The sequence below is a fragment of the Tachyglossus aculeatus genome, chromosome X1 (genome assembly GCF_015852505.1).
Source record: "Tachyglossus aculeatus isolate mTacAcu1 chromosome X1, mTacAcu1.pri, whole genome shotgun sequence".
In the NCBI taxonomy this organism is placed as follows: Eukaryota; Metazoa; Chordata; class Mammalia; order Monotremata; family Tachyglossidae; genus Tachyglossus; species Tachyglossus aculeatus.
In genome coordinates, this window is record NC_052101.1 from 43,785,669 (window position 1) to 43,803,207 (window position 17,539).

At 44.4% G+C, this 17,539-nt stretch overlaps 1 protein-coding gene across 2 annotated transcripts in view; it reads right to left on the bottom strand.

The window, feature by feature from the left end:
- The window catches only part of ARHGAP26 (Rho GTPase activating protein 26), a 488,708-nt gene that overhangs the window by 302,723 nt on the left and 168,446 nt on the right, over positions 1 to 17,539 (bottom strand). For both annotated transcript variants that reach the window (XM_038739982.1, XM_038739983.1), the window contains exons 7-10: positions 17,197 to 17,301; positions 15,399 to 15,528; positions 12,760 to 12,860; positions 1,802 to 1,896 (exon numbers count right to left, since the gene is read on the bottom strand). In XM_038739982.1, coding sequence (XP_038595910.1) covers positions 1,802 to 1,896; positions 12,760 to 12,860; positions 15,399 to 15,528; positions 17,197 to 17,301 — 431 coding nt within the window. The remainder of the gene's footprint in view (positions 1 to 1,801; positions 1,897 to 12,759; positions 12,861 to 15,398; positions 15,529 to 17,196; positions 17,302 to 17,539) is intronic.

Consider the following 17,539-nt stretch of genomic DNA (forward strand, 5'->3'; position numbering starts at 1 on the left):
CCTCCACAAGCTGTGGAAACTTTTAAGTGGAAACTTTGAAATACGGTTCACAAGTCTTATCCAAGCATCATCAATAAATTGGCTTTCCTCCACAATGCAAAGTCATGCACGATTCAATTAGCCATGTAACTAGGCTTCTAGGACATACAGTTGGAACCAAAATTGAACTACTGATTCGCAACCAAATGACTAAAGTAGGCCAGGTCAAGAAAGCCATCTGAACTCTTAAAATGGCCATGCTAATGCTTTTTAAAGCTAGATTCCAAAAGGGAGGAGAGAGTGGACTTCAATCAATTATTCAAAATACACTTTTCCCCATCTAGGAGCAAAGCAGTCAGACGCACTGGACTTTGGACAAAGGCTTTAGGGAGGCAGAAGAATTCTAAGCAGGCAAAGCAGGGATTCCTTTATCAAATTCACTTGACTTTTCTTCTGCACTTAGGAAGACTGTTGTTGCAGAGGGCCAAGGCACATGCAGGACAAAGTTTTAGAAAGAGGGTTGCCCTCCCCAGGAAAGAGCATGCTTTTGTGTGAGCCCTGAGGCTTAGAGAGCAGCAGATGCCACACGGCACAGCATGCAATAAAACTGCATCTCCAAACCTGTAAACACACTCAGGAACATACAGGAACATACCCCAATCTTCACTGTTTCAGGACCCTCTGGAACTGGGAAAAGGTGGCAATTTTTGAAGTACTCACAAGGCTCCAAATGAGCTACACAGTCATGGCATACTCATCTCTGAAATTAAGCAGGTATCTGGTTGGCTACCATAAAGGACAGAGACTGTATCCAATCTGCTTATGTTTTACTTACCCTAGCACTTCACATGATGCTGGGCACAGAGTGAGGTCTAACAAATACCACCAGTGATTTTAGTGTAGGTCAGGATTTATATGGGGATGATAATAAAAATATTTACGGAATTTGGTAAGTGCTTACTATGTGCCAGGCAATGTTCTAAGTGATGGGGTGGGTTGGACACAGTCCCTGTGCCATTTGGGGCTCACAGTCTCAATCCCCATTTTACAGATGAGGTACCTGAGGCACACAGAAGTTGTGCCTTCCCCAAGATCACACAACAGACAAGTGGCAGAGTTGGGATTAGAATCCATGACCTTCTGATTCCCAGGCCAATGCTCTATCCACTACACCATGCTGCTTCTCAACATGAATTGAACTTCAACTGGAGTCTGAATAAGCCTAACAAGTGGATTTTCTGGAGAGAATTAACAGTTGCCAAGGGGGGTGGTATAAGAAACTGGAAGACCGACAGAGGAGTTTAACACTGTGGAATGGTGCAAAATAATGAGGGAATCTGAGAAATTCAACATTCTGTTCCATCAAAAGGCTGAGAATTGGTAAGAAGTCCTCTCTCTCCAGAGAGCTAACAATAATAATACCATAAAAACCAGAAGCTGACTTTGGTGCTCAGAATTAGGGATGGGATCAAATTTGTTTTTCATTCCCTTTTCTGCCAATGGCCCTCTCTATCTTAAAGAAAAATTAAAAACATAACTGCAAACAGAAAAAAAAGTCAACCCTGCCCAGAAAGCACAACCCCCTCTCAAGAATGCTGGCTTGAGTTTGCACAAGAGAAATTAGAAAATGCCATACGGCCACGTCTTTTAGATGAATGACTGCATTGCCTTATCCTGAATAAGGACAGAGGCAAGAATAGGGGGAAACAAGGAAAAATCAGGAATCCCTCCCAGCAAATTCAACTGGAAAACTAAGAAGTTAAACTTTGGCATTTTGGCCCTGCCCCAACCATGGGAAGAGAAGATAGACCATTCCACTCACCTGTCTACAGCTTCCACATCAAAGCAGAACCTCTTCTCGATAGAATCCGTTTTCCTCCGGATGCAGGATTTGAGGGTTATTGATTCATCTTCCCCCTGAAGAGCACAAAAGCTATGAGCTAAACGTGAAGCCCTGATTTTACTCTTCAACCTTAATCACACTAACAATTATAGTAAAATGTCCCCCCCCCTTCCCTCCTTCCCTCCCCACCGGCCCCACACACATTCTAGATAAATGTTTTAAAGTTTCTCAAATTGGACCTAGCCCCAACTTAGCCATACAGATGCCATCACTGCTAGGACAAAGGTAAGAACCATGTACAATCACTCCTTACCATGGGGTTCCCCCCACTAGACTGTAGACTTTCTGCAGGCAGGGAACCTAATGAACTCTGTTATATTGTACTTTCCCAAGTGCTTAGCACAGTGCTCAGAACAGAGTAAGTGCTCAATAAATATGATTGATTGATTCAAAGTAATCAGATTCTAAGACCGTGCCGAAGGCATGATTTGGAGATTCAATGTCCAGGTACAGAGCCCCTTTGAGGGGAGTTCCTCACAGAGTTTCTACCTGGCAACAGGTTCCAAAAAGCAACAGTCTCTCAGGCCAGAAGAATAACTTTCAGTCAGTCTCCCTCTTTTTCTGTCTCTCTGTTTCCTCCTCTTAAAATGTATCTGGAGGAAGAAGCCAGTTTGTTTTCCCATTCCAGCTCCTCAGGGTCCCTTCTTGGTGGGGCAGAAAGAACTGAACTGCTGCTTCCTACTCTTCCTGTAACTGTCAGGCGGAACTCGCCCGCAGACCCCTCAACAATGTTTTAATGGCAGACTCTTAAGAAGGCCACCTGGGCAACCTTCCTCTGTCCCACTTAAAGGACCCCACCCTGACACTGTGCCTCAGAGCACCAAAGAAACATAAATTAATTTACTCTTCCTAAAATCATGTAAGAATAATTTTTGGAAGCCAGAACACAGAAGGCAGGGTGGGGGTGGGGGGAGGGACGGACCACCAGATAAGAAGTGGAGACCAGACAGCCTATGGAAATGAATGGCAGAGGCCCTGTTTACAAATAAGTTGTTGACAGCAAACAGGCCTCCCATGGGGCAGATCATCTGAGGTAGCATAAAAATGAGCTGTAAAAATTCTGTCAGTGAAAATGGCAGAAAACAGACAAGACTTGCCAAAATGAGAGGCAGGCTTTTGGAACTGTGAACCTCATGAAAAATGAGGTTTACAGCCCCACTAATACCTTAAAGACAGCTGGAACTCAGAAGGCACTGAAGGAAAAGGACCATGGACATTCTGCTTCTCTCCCAGTTTTTAAAACCTTTTTTATGGACAAAAAAAGAGGAATTCCTCACCTGAATTGAAATCTGGTGGAGGGGAAAAGGAGGAGTGAGGTCATGCCCTCTGTTTCCCAAGACTGTTTTATGATTCTCAGCTGTTCTTTAATTAGCTCAACTGTCCTTTAACAAGCACGTGGAAAACAGCACCAATTCACTAACTACTAAAAGAAAGGATTAATAGCTGAGGCTTGAAGAATGGTCAGGTTATAAGGGTAATGGAGTTAGAATAGATTTCACTCCCTAACACTGCTCCATTGGTAGGTCCCAGGGAAGGGAAACTAAAGCTCTCTTAGAGGTATGTAATGTGGGTATAAAACGACAGCTAAAACTCATATTCCCTATACTCAGTAGTCTAGCCTGGGGAGGAACCGTATTAAATTTATCCAACACAAAAGAACTTAGAGCCAGGAGAAATCTGCGTGCTGAAAAGTTCTCAAGTGAGAGGAGGAGAGATCAGTGAAGAGGAAGAGTCTCACTCTCTTGCAATAGTGTAATTCTAAAGGAGGAGAAAAAAGGATCATCATCATCACTTTACTAAATGCTTGGGAAGAGTACAGTAGATTTAGCAGAAACAATCCCTATCTTCAAAGGGGTTACAATCTAGTGGGGAAGATAGACACCAAAATAATTTCCTGAAATAAGGAAAAGAGAACATGTATATGAATTCTTACTAAGCAATATCAAGATATATGCAAAAGGAGTACTGATGACTGTGAATACACAAGTGTTCAGGTGCCACAAAACTGCTGATGTAATAGTCAGTCAGAGGGGATATAGCCAGACAAGATAAATTAATTAGGGAAGGCATGTACATATTTATTACTCTATTTATTTTGCTTGTACATATCTATTCTATTTATTTTATTTTGCTAATATGTTTAGTTTTGTTCTCTGTCTCCCCCTTCTAGACTGTGAGCCCACTGTTGGGTAGGGACTGTCTCTATGTGTTGCCAACTTGTACTTCCCAAGCACTTAGTACAGTGCTCTGCACACAGTAAGCGCTCAATAAATACGATCGATTGATTGATTGATTGGAGATGTGCTTTCGAAGCTCTTTGAATATGGAGAGAGCACTAGTGTCAGAAATGAATGGGAGGGAGCTCCAAGCAGAGAGAATGGCATGAGCAAGGAGTTAGTGGCAGCAGAGATGAGAATAAAGCACAGTAAGTAGGTTAGCTTGTGAGAAAAGAGTATGAGCTGGAGTGTAGTGGTAGAAGAGAGTGGATAAGTGAAGGCATTCTTGATTTTTTAAAAAAGCAAGTCTAGGTCATAACTCCTTTTTTTCTTTTTTTATATGGTATTTGTTTCATGTTATGTGTCAGGCACAGTTCTAAGCCCCGGGGTAGATACAAGGTAATCAAGTTGGACACAGCCCCTGTCCCAGATGGGGCACTTTATTCAACATGGGGCTCACAGTCTTAATTCTCATTTTACAGATGAGGTAACTGAGGCACAAAGAAGTGAAGTGCCTTGACCAAAGTCACACAGCAGACAAGTGGCAGAGCCGAAACTAGAACCCAGGTCCTTCTGACTCCCAGGCCTATGCTCTATCCATTAGGCCATGCCACTTCTCCCTTCAGCAGCCAGAGATCAAATCTAGTGAGGAAGCAGGAACAGGGCTTGGAAGGCAGGAAGGGAGATTTTTGCTGCTCAAGGTAAGGTCAATACCCTAATTCATCATTTTGGCTCTTAGAGAGATTCTTGGGAAGCTTTGGAGGAGGTGGATTTATACTAGGCCCCCTAAAAACATCTAGAGGACAAGCTTTTTGTCAGTCACTAAGGCCCAATCTTTCAAAAGACAGATTCTGTAGCTGGCAGATTGAAGTATCCAGAGAAGTTATGGGGTAGGCCAATTTCACTCAGAAGTCTGGGTGTGGGGGACAATAATAATAATTGGGGCAATTGTTAAGCACTTACTATGTGCAAGGCACTGTTCTAAGCGCTGCGGTAGATACAAGCTAATCGGGTTGGACAAAGTCCCTGTCCCACATACGGCTCACAGTATTAATCCCCATTTTTACAGATAGGGATCTGAGGCACAGAGAAGTGAAGTGACTTGCCCAAGGTCACACAGCAGACAAGTGGCAGAGCTGGGATTAGAACCCAGGTCCTGTTGACTCCCAGGCCCGTGCTCTATCCACTAGGCCAGGCTGCTTCCAAAACAACAGGTGCTCATTAGGCACTCTGTCCTTCACCCCTGCCCTATCACCCTTAAAAATGAAACTCAAATCGCTAAACTCAGAAGATAGCACAGGAGATGAAAGGTTGTAAAGAAAGCATGGTATTTGCTGAGCTCTCGGTGACTTTAAAAATAGATTATGGAAGACATTCCATTTGCACCCAGTGCTCTAGGCACATGTAAAAAAAAAATTGGTGGGGAGGAGAAAAGGGAGATGGTCACATCAAAGTTCTTGGCTAGAAAAGGAAAGGCTACCTTTTTTATTAAAGCTCATATCTTTCTATTTATATCCATCGAGCCATGGTGAGCAGACTCCAACAGGTGTCCCCACCATAGACAAAATTTTCCCTGTTTGCGATCCGACTCGCCCAGGCTGTATTCCTTCTCCCTCCCCCAGCCACCTCTGTCATCACCCCAGTGTGCAAAGCCCCTGCTGTCATTTGAAGTCAAGGCCACTGAGATAAGTAATGCTCTGTTGCCACTATAAGAACCAAAAAAAAACAAGTCCAGGCAGCAATACATCCTTCATGAAGCCTGGGGTGATTTTATTTCCTCCACTAAGAAGCAAGCAGGTAAATCCCAATCAACAATGGCCAATTTTCCCATGGCCATAGAAAAGGACAAAGGGAGAACTCACAACTCTGTTCTCCAACACGTCGGCCACCCCAAATTACCCAACTCAAGCAGCGTGCCTCATCCATGTATTCATTCATTCATTCATTCATTCAATCGTATTTATTGAGCGCTTACTGTGCACAGAGCACTGTACTAAGCGCTTGGGAAGTACAAGTCGACTCCCTCCCAACTCGTTCTTGCTCCCTAATCCAATTCCTATGAAGACAAGGCTCCTCCTCAAATCTGACAATTACTCTACCCCGCTTCAAAGTCTTATTGAAAGTACATCTTCCCCAAGAGGCCTTCCCTAACTAAGCTCCCCCTTACCTCTTCTTCCACTCCCCTCTGCGTCACCCTGACTTGCTCCCTTTGTTCCTGCCCTACTCCCAGCCCCAACAGCACTTAATATGCACATCTGTAATTTATTTATTTATATTAATGTCTACCTCCCCCACTCACTGTGGGCAGGGAATGTGTCTATTGTTGTATCATACTCTCCCAAGCATTTAGTACAGTAAGTGCTCAATAAATACAATTGAAAGAATGAATGAATGACAGGTGTAGGGTTTGCTAATCTAGGACTTCCTCAATCATATTTACTGAGCACTTACTATGTGCAGAGCACTGTACAATGAAAGGTTTCTGGGCGGCTTGGTTTTTTTGGAATCCTCCAATTACAGAAAGAGCAGTATGGCAATTGGATAGGGCACAAGCCTGGGAGTTGGAAGGACCTGGGTTCTAATCCTGACCACCACTTGTCTGCAGTGTGACCTTGGTCAAGTCATTTCACTTCTTTGTGCCTCAGTTACTTCATTTGTAAAATAGGGATTCTGACTGTGACCTCCATGTGGAACAGGGACTATGCCCAATATGATTACTTTGTATCTACCCCAGCATTTAGTACAGTGCCTGGCAGAGTAAGCGCTTAACAAATACCATAAAAAAATTACAGTAGTGGTTCAGGATTTGCCCCTTCTGCTCTCACCTCTGATTAGTTCCATCAGGCAGGATCTGCTTGGTGAACAAACCCACCTATTACTCTCCCAGGTGCTTAATACAGGGCTGTGCATATATAAGCGCTCAATAAATATGATTAAATGAATAAATCCCCCACACCAGTGACACAATCCCCTCTGGTTGAGCAGCAAAGGTGCCTAATGAAACAGATGAGGAGACGGCATTAATTCTGAACCCTGGAGAAGGGGAGGAAGGGCAGAGGGGAATTCCATGCCTCCCACCACAGTATTCTCTCTTCTCCTGCAGGTTGGACCTGGTACAGCACATCAGACATTCATACTGAGTACTTTACTGTGTGCAGAGCACTGTACTAAGCACTTGGAAGACAGTGTCACCCCCAAAACCACCACTCTAGCTCCACCATCAACATATACAATTGGTCAATGGCACTTAGAGTGCTTATGCACAGAGCACTGTAGGAAGCACTTGGGAGAGGACAATACAATGGAGTATAGATGATATACTATAGTATATATATAGTACATATGGTATAGATGATCCCTGCCCAAAAGGTGTTTACAGACTAGAGGGGGGAACAGGGATTAAAATAAATTACAGATGGATACATATGTTCTTAAGTGCTGTGGGGCTGGGTGAGGGGTGAATATCAATGTGCTATTCCCAGTCCTCCCTGTATCATTCTCAGCATTCATTCAATCGTATTTACTGAGTACGTACTGAGCGCTGGGCGCTTGGGAGAGTACATTATAACAATAAACAGATACATTCCTCCCCACAATAAACTCACAGTCTAGACAACAAGATCACAGTCTAGCTCAGCCCCCACTGTCCAAATAGTCACAGTGGGGACAGACCAAGTGGACAGTGGACAGTCCCTACCCAATCTTGCCTCTTTTGACTCAACTCTACTCTAGAAACAGCATGGCTTAGTGGAGAGAGCACAGGCTTGGGAGTCTATGTCTGCTGTGACCTAGGGTAAGTCACAATTTCTCTGTGCCTCAGTTAACTAATCTGTAAAATGGGGATTAAGAGTGTGAGCCCCATGTGGGACAGGGACTGGGTCCAACCTGATCAACTTGTATCTACCCCAGCATTTAGAATAGTGTTTGGCACACAGTAAGCACTTAACAAATACCATAATAATTATTATTATTATTGCTCCCTCATACCTCTGTCCCTCCATCGATCTTGCACCACCAATCCCCAGCCTACTTCCTCTGCCTGCGCACTCAAGCCTCAGTACATTCAGGCCTGCACAAATACAGACATCGGGCTGACTTGGACCACTTCAAACTCATCCTTGCTTGCTATACCTTTGCTTTTTCTTCCACTCAGCAACATTACTTCTCCCTCAGCAACATCCGTGACCACTCTCCCCAACTACTATTCCTGACCTTTATTCCCTCTTAAAACACCAGTGCTCTCACCCCACCCTCACGCTCACTCTTAATTACTTTGGCAAGTGTTTTGTTGGCAAAAATCAGAGCCATCAGGAATACCCAGTCTCCCCCTCACTTCCCCAACTCCCATACCCCTGATATCCACTCTCATCCTCTTCAGCCACCTCTCAAGAGATCTGCTGCATGCTTTCAAAGTCTTCCCCGTTCCTCCACCCCTTCACATGCTGAAAACACTTGCACCCACACTTCTCTCTCTGACTGCTATCTTCAACATACGTCCTCTGAAGACTCCTTCCCCTCTCTCTTCAAACATACCCCTGTCCCCCACCCTAAAGAATACCATTTCTGGATCACACCATGCCACTAAACTATCATCCAGTCTCCTTTGTCCAGGTACTGTCCCAACTTCCTTCCTTAACCCATAGCTCTTCTATCTTCACTCCACTGAGACCACTCTCACCAAGGATCCCCAATGAATTACTTCTTGAAATATTTAACAGGCTTTACTCTGTCCTAACCCTCCTCAAACTCTCAGCTTCCTTTAACCCCACAGATTACTCCTTTCTCTGGAAACACTATCTAACCTTGGTTTTCCTAACATCTCTCTCCATTCTCCCCTTACTTCTTACCTCTCTGGTCTTTCAATCAAAGTTATTTATGGGACGCTTACTGTATGCAGAGCACTGTACTAAGTGTTTGGAACAGTACACTGCAGTACAGTGTAATACAACAATCCTTCTTGGTCTCTTTTGCTGGTTCTTCCTTCGCATCCAACTTCTAATGGTCTCTTTTTAGGCCCTGAACTGGTTCCCCTTATCTCATTTTATGCTCACTCCCTTCGGGAGCTCATTCACTATTAATACCTTCAAATCCTACCTCTATGTAGATGACCCAAATTTATCTCACTAGCCCCAACTTCTCTCTTTCTCTGCAATCTCACATTTCCTCTTGCCCTGGAATATCTCTTCCTAAATGTTCTTCCGGTACCTCAAGCTCAACATGTCCAACATTGAACTCTTCAACAACCTTCAAAAATCATCCCCTCCACCTGCTTTGCCCCTTACAGCTGACAACAATAGCATCCTCCCCATCTCTTAAGCCCACAATGTTGGCACTATCCCCAATTTATATTCAAGCTATCACCAGACACTATCACTTCTTCCTCCACCACATTTCTCTTCCTTTCTGTCCAAATAGTCACCGCACTTGTCACATCCTGGAACAATGACTGCATCAGCCTCCTCACTGATCACCTTTGCCTCCAGTTTATCCCCTCTCTAACAATCAATCGTATTTACTGTGTGCAGAGCACTGTACTAAGTGGTTGGGAGAGTACAACATAACAGACATTTCCTGCCCACAATGAACTTACAGTCTAGAGTGAAGTCTCACTTCGCAATGCTGCCCAGGTTATTTTTCTACAATGTCTTTCTGCATACATCTCCCCACTCAAAAACTTTTAATGATTGCTCATTCCCCTTCTCATCAAGAAGAATCTTCTGACAGCTGGCTTTAAGGCACACAATCTATTCTCTCCCTCCCACTTATCCTCTCTTTTGTCACTAAGCCCCAGCTTTCACTCTCTGATCATTTCAACTTTAGTTTCTCAATGGGCCTCATTCCCTTTGCTCCCCTGCACTGAGCTCTTGTTTTGGTCCACCCCAAAGTCTGGAACTCCCTCTTTCATATCTCACAGGCCCCAGCTGTCCCCATTTTCGGGATAGGCCTTCCCAGATTGAGCCCCCTTTTTCCTCTCCTCCTCCCCATCCCCCCCAGCCCTACCTCCTTCCCCTCCCCACAGCACCTGTATATATATTTGTACAGATTTATGACTATTTATTTTACTTGTACATATTTACTATTCTATTTATTTTGTTAATGATGCACATATAGTTCTAATTCTACTTGTTCTGATGACTTTGACACCTGTCCACATGTTTGTTTTGCTGTCTGCCTCCCCCTTCTAGACTGTGAGCCCGATGTTGGGTAGGGACCATCTCTATATGTTGCCAACTTGTACTTCCCAAGGGCTTAGTACAGTGTTCCCTACACAGTAAGCACTCAATAAATACGACTGAATGAATGAATGAATTTTCAAAGCCCTTCTGAAATCAGATCTCTTCCAGGAAGCCTTCCTGATTAATTTCTAATTTCCCCACTTTATATCCCCCCCCTCCAACTGCCACATGAGTATTCACCGCCACCTAAGCATTTAGGTAAGCAGTGTGGCCTAGTGGATGGAGCACGGACCTGGGAGTCAGAGGACCTGGGATCTAAACCTGGCTCCACCTCTTGTCTGCTGTGTGACCTTGGGCAAGTCATTTAACTTCTCTGTGCCTCAGTAACCTGATCTGGAAAATGGGGAATAAGACTGTGAGCCCCATGTGGGGCTCATGGACTATGTCCAAGCTGATTAGCTTCTATCTACCCAGCGCTTAGTGCAGTGCCTGGCAATCAATCAATTGTATTTCATTCATTCATTAATTATATATACTGAGCGCTTCCTTTGAGCAGAGAGCTGTAGTAAGAGCTTGGGAGAGTACAATACAACAATAAACAGACATAATCCCTGCCCATATAGAGTTTATAGTCTGGGGGTGGGGAGGCAGGCTTCAATACAAATAAATGACATTTATATATGTAAATGCTGTGGGGCTGGGAGCAGGAAGTGCAAAGGGAGCAAGTCGTGATAATGCAGAAGGGAGTGGTAGAAGACGAAAGGGGGCTTAGTCTGGGAAGGTCTCTTGGAGGAGATGGGCCTTCAATAAGGCTTTGAAGTGGGGAGAGAATAATTGTCTCTCAGATTTGAGTAGGGAGGACATTCGAGGCCTAAGGCAGGACATGTGGCTGGAGTCCCCAGCGAGATAGGCAAGACAGAAGGACAGTGAAAAGGTTAGGCACTAGAGGAGTGGAGTATTTATTGATTGCTTACTGTGCACAGAGCACTGTATTAAGCACTTGGGAGAGTACAATATAACAGAGTTGGCAGATGCGTTCCCTGCCCATAAATAATAAACACTTAAATACCATAAAAAAGGAACCAACACCTGTAGCACTTATTTATGACACCTACATACCTTGTTATTGAATCACCAACTCACATGCCTATCCCCTTTTCCTTGTTCCTCCTATCTGCCAGTCCACTACAACTAGATTATAAATTCCTTGAGGGCTAGGACCTTGTCTGCTGATTCTAGTATACTTTCCCAAGAGCTTATTACAGTGCTCTACACACAGTAAGTGCTTGATAAATACTATTAATTGAAGAAAGAAATAGTTCCTCTTACCTTATGGAAATTGCTTTTGATGATTCTTTTGAAAATAAAATAAAACTAACATTTTACCCAGAGTGAACAATGGGGCATACAAAACTATTTGCACGAATAAAATATTCCCAGATCAGGTGGTCTCAGTGAACATAATCTGGCTAAATCAACATAAATACATACAGTTAAATCTTAATTAAAGCTTTATCATTCTAATAACAGGATAAGGGGTATCACTAAATCCTACATTACTGGGCACTTTTCTTAACCAGCTGATACAAGTTGTGGAATTACAATCACAGAGCTGATTATCACGGATTTCTGCCTGCCTGGATTTTGGAATCCACAAGAAAGCAACCTCCCCAACTTTACGCTCCTGGTGAGCAGATCAGAATGATGCAATTATGCAAGTTAGTACAGGTGCAGAGGTAATACTGATGGCATTTGTTAAGTGCTTACTATGTGCAAAGCACTGTTCTAAGCACTGGTTAGGATACAAGGTGATCAGGTTGTCTCACGTGGGGCTCACAGTCTTAATCCCCATTTTACAGATGAGGTAACTGAGGCACAGAGAAGTTAAGTGACTTGCCCAAGGTCACACAGCTGACAATTGGCGGGGCCTGGATTTGAATCCATGACCTCTGACTCCCAAGCCCATGCTCCTGCGTGAAAGAAACTGGGCCACTGCTAAAGAAAACCTTTTGGTAGGCCAGTAAGGAGGGAAAGAAAGGAAACAAAAAGTGGGAAAAGAGCAGCATAAGAAGAATTAGGTTTTCCACTTGTCTATCTTTTGTCCTTAGAATATCAGCTCCCAAAGAATTGATATCCATGTCTTCTAAGGTTGATGAGAAAGTTCCTACCATATCCTAAGGGCTCAGAAAATATTAATGAAGAATTTTTATGTGCAAAAGGTATCTGTACTGGAGGCAGAGCAGTGAGGGAATTATAAGAGAAGAGGGAGGGTGGAGAAAAGGAGTTTCAGAACCCACAGGGAGAGATCCAGATGGTGACAGAAGGATAGGAGGAATAGCCAGCACAAGATGCTTGAGAGAACACCGGAGATTCGCTTCATCAGCCTGCCCCTTCAGTGTTGGCAAGCAAACCTAGATCTTTCCATCGTCAACAGCCTCCAACCATTCCAACTTGAACGTAGTTTCTAGTAAGCACGGTGACTCACCCCCTTTCCTCCTGATTTCTGGTCGAATGGAACCATGGTGATCCGTTTAGATTCCCGTGTGTATGTACAGTAGTGCTTGACCCAAGATGTCCCAAAGTGACCTGCAACAGAGCATTGTCTTGTAAAACTGAGCAAAATGTCCACTGCATTATACAAAGCCGTCCTAGCAAAATGTTCACCCTGTCACCAAACCCCAGCACACAGTTCTCTCAGTTCAACGCTGCCCCAGCTAGAAAGAAATGTCTCTTGCCACAGAGCTGGACAATACCTATGATGCTTTTGCTTCTAGATTAGTTTTCAGATCACTAGGTTTCAAAAAGGTATGGGAGTGAGTTAACCCCATAGCTCTCAGATGACTCTTTTTAAATATCCAGATTCCCTTTCTCTTCTGCCAACCAAACAGGATAAGGACAGGAGTGGAAGAATTTAGAAGGGCCTCTAGAGCAAGTGAATCTTTTATGAATCTAGTTGGTCAATTCAAGGAATGTGCTGAGTGAAAAGCACTGCACTAGGCACTTGAGAGAATGCTGGGCTTCTGAAACTTTAGACAGCCCAATTTTATGTTTCCCGGCTTTTTGTGGTTCTGCCCTTGGCAAGCTTGAAGGAAACCAGTGGTGACCTCGGAGAGCCTAGAGTCAGTAGGGTGGGGGGTGGAAGCCAGACTGCAAGGGGCAGTGGAGGAAGGACTAAGCAGTGGGAAAGAGCCCAGGCTTTGGAGTCAGAGGTCATGCATGGGTTCAAATCCCAGCTCCACCAATTGTCAGCTGTGTGACTTTGGGCAAGTCACTTCACTTCTCTGGGCCTCAGTTCCCTCATCTGTAAAATGGGGATGAATCCTGTGAGCCCCACATGGGACAATCTGATTACCTTGTACCCGCCCCCAGAACTTAGAACAGTGCTTTGCACATAGTAAGCACTTAATAAATGCCATTATTATTATTATAATACAAAAATCATTGAGGAGTTTGGAGAGGGATGATAGCAGAAGATGAAGTGATAACTGGAGGGTGCCACTGAAATCAGGGGAAGGTTTAGTGTCAAAGGGGTTGGGAGCTTTCTCTGAAAGATCCAGGGTCAGGGACTGATAGAGTGGCTTGGATTTATCGGGTTTTTGGTGAGCAGGGAAAAAAGCTCAGAGTGTAGAGCCAACATGGTCAGGATATCATCCCTCTGGCTGAAAGAAAACATTTGAAGGATTCATCCAAGTTTGTAGGTTTAGTGGAGACAAGTAGTAAAAAAAAGGGTGATTATTATGGTTACTATTAGGGTTTTTTTTTTTTAGCTCTTACTATGTGTCAAGTATTGTGTTAAGGTCTGGCGAAGATACAAGATAATCAGAAAATGAAAACTCCCATTCAGCTCACCATTAAGGTGACACCGAGAAAACTGGGACACAATTTAGAGAGTGAATGGCTGATTAGCCATTTGTCTTCAGTGAAAACTTTTCAGGCGTGGCCCAGACCCACGCCGAAAGTCTTAGGGAGGAATTAGGGCCTCTACCAAGATGGATCTGGTGTCAAGCTTGGGCGCCTCTTAGCCAGCTCTTAGTTACCCTAGCTCTGATTCTCAGGGCAGATGAAACATAAAAGCCTGACTTTTGCCAAACTGTAATTCAATAAGAAATGCAGAATCTGGAAGGAGTCACAATTTCTAATTAGAAAAGGAAGAACCTCAGGCCGTTCATTACAAGTAACATTTGCTATTTCTTCATTTTTAGGGCTCCACTTTAAAGGGGGGCCTGGGGGCACTTCCGAACCTGAAATAAACCTGTTCCCAGGGTTCAGTTTCCTGTGAGTTGGTGAGTCTGCCACTAAAAATTCTGTCTTGGCAGCCACTTGGAGTTTTTTTGTTGCTGTTTATAAGAAAAGGCTCAAAACAGCAAATATTCCCTTACCCTATTTCTAAAAGTGAAACATCTATTTTTTTAAAAAAAAGAGAGAGATGAAAAAAAGGTGTTAACACCTACTTGCTCAGGGGATTTATCAGCCATAACTAAATGCAGGGTCAACTTCAGCCACTGGCCCACAGGGGCAAGCCCTAAAGCCTTGCCCAACCTAGAAATCTGGAGTCCAGTCCAGTCCAGTTCCTGCCTCTCTCTGCAAATGCCAGGATCCTGATACAGAAATGCTTACCATTGAACAGCCTGAGGCAAGGGTAAAGAAATACCCTTTAGGGGAGCTTGTGAGGTTATCCTGTGGGCTGCTGGGACCAAGGCCTGCAACCCTGACTCAGCTTGCCAATTTTTATGTTCTTATGAGGCCCCTAATTGGACATAAGGAGCGAAAAATCAAGAGGTTTAGGGATACACTAGCTAAAATTCCCCCTAAGAAAACATGTCAAGAGAAGTAACCATCATACTGTTTATCAAGCACTCTTTGGGGCAGCAGTCTGAGCTAGAAGACTGGGCTGGTTGAGCCACTGCTGACCTAGAATGGCATTACTCATGTCCTAATTCAAGGTCCCCTCGGCAGTTAAAGGAAGACTACCCTTCTGGCCACGATTTCACATACCAAGACCAAGGGAGCTACTCTTTTTAAGCACTTAATAAATACCATTGATTTTCACATTGAAAACTGTACTGTATTCAGCACTTCCTTCCCACCTGGAGAAAAAGCAAAAGGGAATCCCAGGGCACCTACGTTTCTCTTGCACATACAGGTATCCCTCCATGGTATTGGGGTTGATATTCTTGTGCTCATGGGGATTCTCTTTCATCTTCTTCATCAGCGACTCCACCTCCGACCTGGTGCCTTCAAAGCGATTCCTTGTCTGTAATGAAAGTGATTTTACCCCCTCAGCAAAATGGGCATTTGGCCTCCTCTTTCCACCTCACCTTAAACCGACCCACCAGGAAGAGAAGGTCCTGTGAGCTAAAACCAAACGAAGGCACATCTATTTGCCCAGGAGCTGTGTACTTCCTTTCAGGAGCCCACAGTGCCTTGCAGCACAATTCATTCATTCATTCAATCAATAGTATTTATTGAGTGCTTACTGTGTGCAGAGCACTGTACTAAGCGCTTGGGAAGTCGGCAACATATAGAGACGGTCCCTACCCAACAACGGGCTCACAGTCTAGAAGGGGAAGACTCTGCAGGCCTCCTGGACCCTAAGACGCTGGGGAAAGGAAAGACCAGCCTGACAAAAGCTAAACTGGAAATGCAAGCTGGCATCCACCCAGTCACTTTCTACCCAGGATTCCTTGGGAGCTACCAATCACTCAACCCACTAGCAATATTTATCAAGTGCTTCCCCTGTGCAGGGACACCAGAATAGAAAAGAGATAATGATGGTGGTGGTTGGTTGGGGGTGGCGGGAAGAAAACCAGCAGGGCACACCTATGAGAGTAAAGTGGGCTAAAATCCCTGCTGAATCAAGTCAGAGAAAGGATTCCAAACACTACACGACTTTGCTGTTCAACAGAGAGAAAAGGCAGACTCAGATGGAAATGTGTTGAGCTGAACTTCCTGCAAACTTCAGTGTGTTATGCCAAAAGTTGCAGCCTCTGAGGAGGCAGGAGTTCTTTCCCCCATCCTGCCAACAAACCCATATCCTAGATGACCACAGGGCCAGCTGCACAGAGGCAAGGTTGATGAAGGAAATCCGGATCCCCGAGCTACAGATTTCAAGACAAACCAGAAGTATATTGTTTTTATGGTATTTGTTAAGTGCTTACCATGTGCCAGGCACTGTATTAAGCACTGGGGTAGATACCAGGTTGTTAGGTTGGACACAGCCCCTGCCCCACATTCATTCAATCATATTTACTGAGTCCTTACTGTGTGTGAAGCACTGTACTGAGCGCATGGGAGAGTGCAACATAACAACAGACAGACCCATCCCTGCCCATAATGAGCTCACAGTCTAGAGGTGGAGAGCTCACAGTCTTAAAACCCATTTTACAGATGAGGGAACTGAGGCACACATAAGTGAGGTGACTTGCCCAAAGGTCGGTCACACAGCAGACAAGTGGCGGAACCGGGATTAGAACCCAGGTCCTTCTGACTCCCAGGCCCAAACTCTATCCACTAGGCCATGCTGCTTCTCAGCTTTGGGCAGGGAATGTGTCTGCCAACTCTGTTATACTGTACCCTCCTTAACTGCTTGGTACAGTTCTTTGCACATAGTAAGTGCTTAATAAATGCCATCATCATTACTATTACAGTGCTCTGCACGCAGCAAATAGCTCAATAAATACCACTGATTGATTGAAGAAAGTAAAGAGCATTTTGACAAACTGGCTAAAGGATAAAGCTCTCAACTGGCATTGCCAAGTCTCACCGCTGGGTCTCCTCCTCGGCTGTCCTCTGAGCACCAGAAGGCCTAGCCCCACTTACACTCTGATTGTGGAACAGCATTACCCTTCCGCCTACAACTGAGGAGACAACACCACTCTGACAGCAAGGTACACCCAAAGACCCCAACCCTCGGTCCACTCACATTCTGGATGCTAATTGTCAGCTGTGTCTTGAAGTCATTGAAGTCCTTGGCAAGCTCATAGCCATGATGATAGAAAGTGAAGAGTCCTTGCAGGAAAGCCAGCAGCTGTCAAAGGAGGGAAGTAGGTGGGGAGAGAGATACAGTGAAGTTTAGGAGGCAGGGCAATGACATAACCTGTACTCTCAACCTTCGGTCAGGGGTTATATGAACCTAATAATAATAATAATAATTGTGGTATTTGTTAAGTTCTTACTGTGTGTCAGGCACTGTACTAAGAGCTGGGGTGGATACAAGGAAATCGGGTTGGACACAGTCCCTGTCCCACATTGGGCTCAAAGCCTCA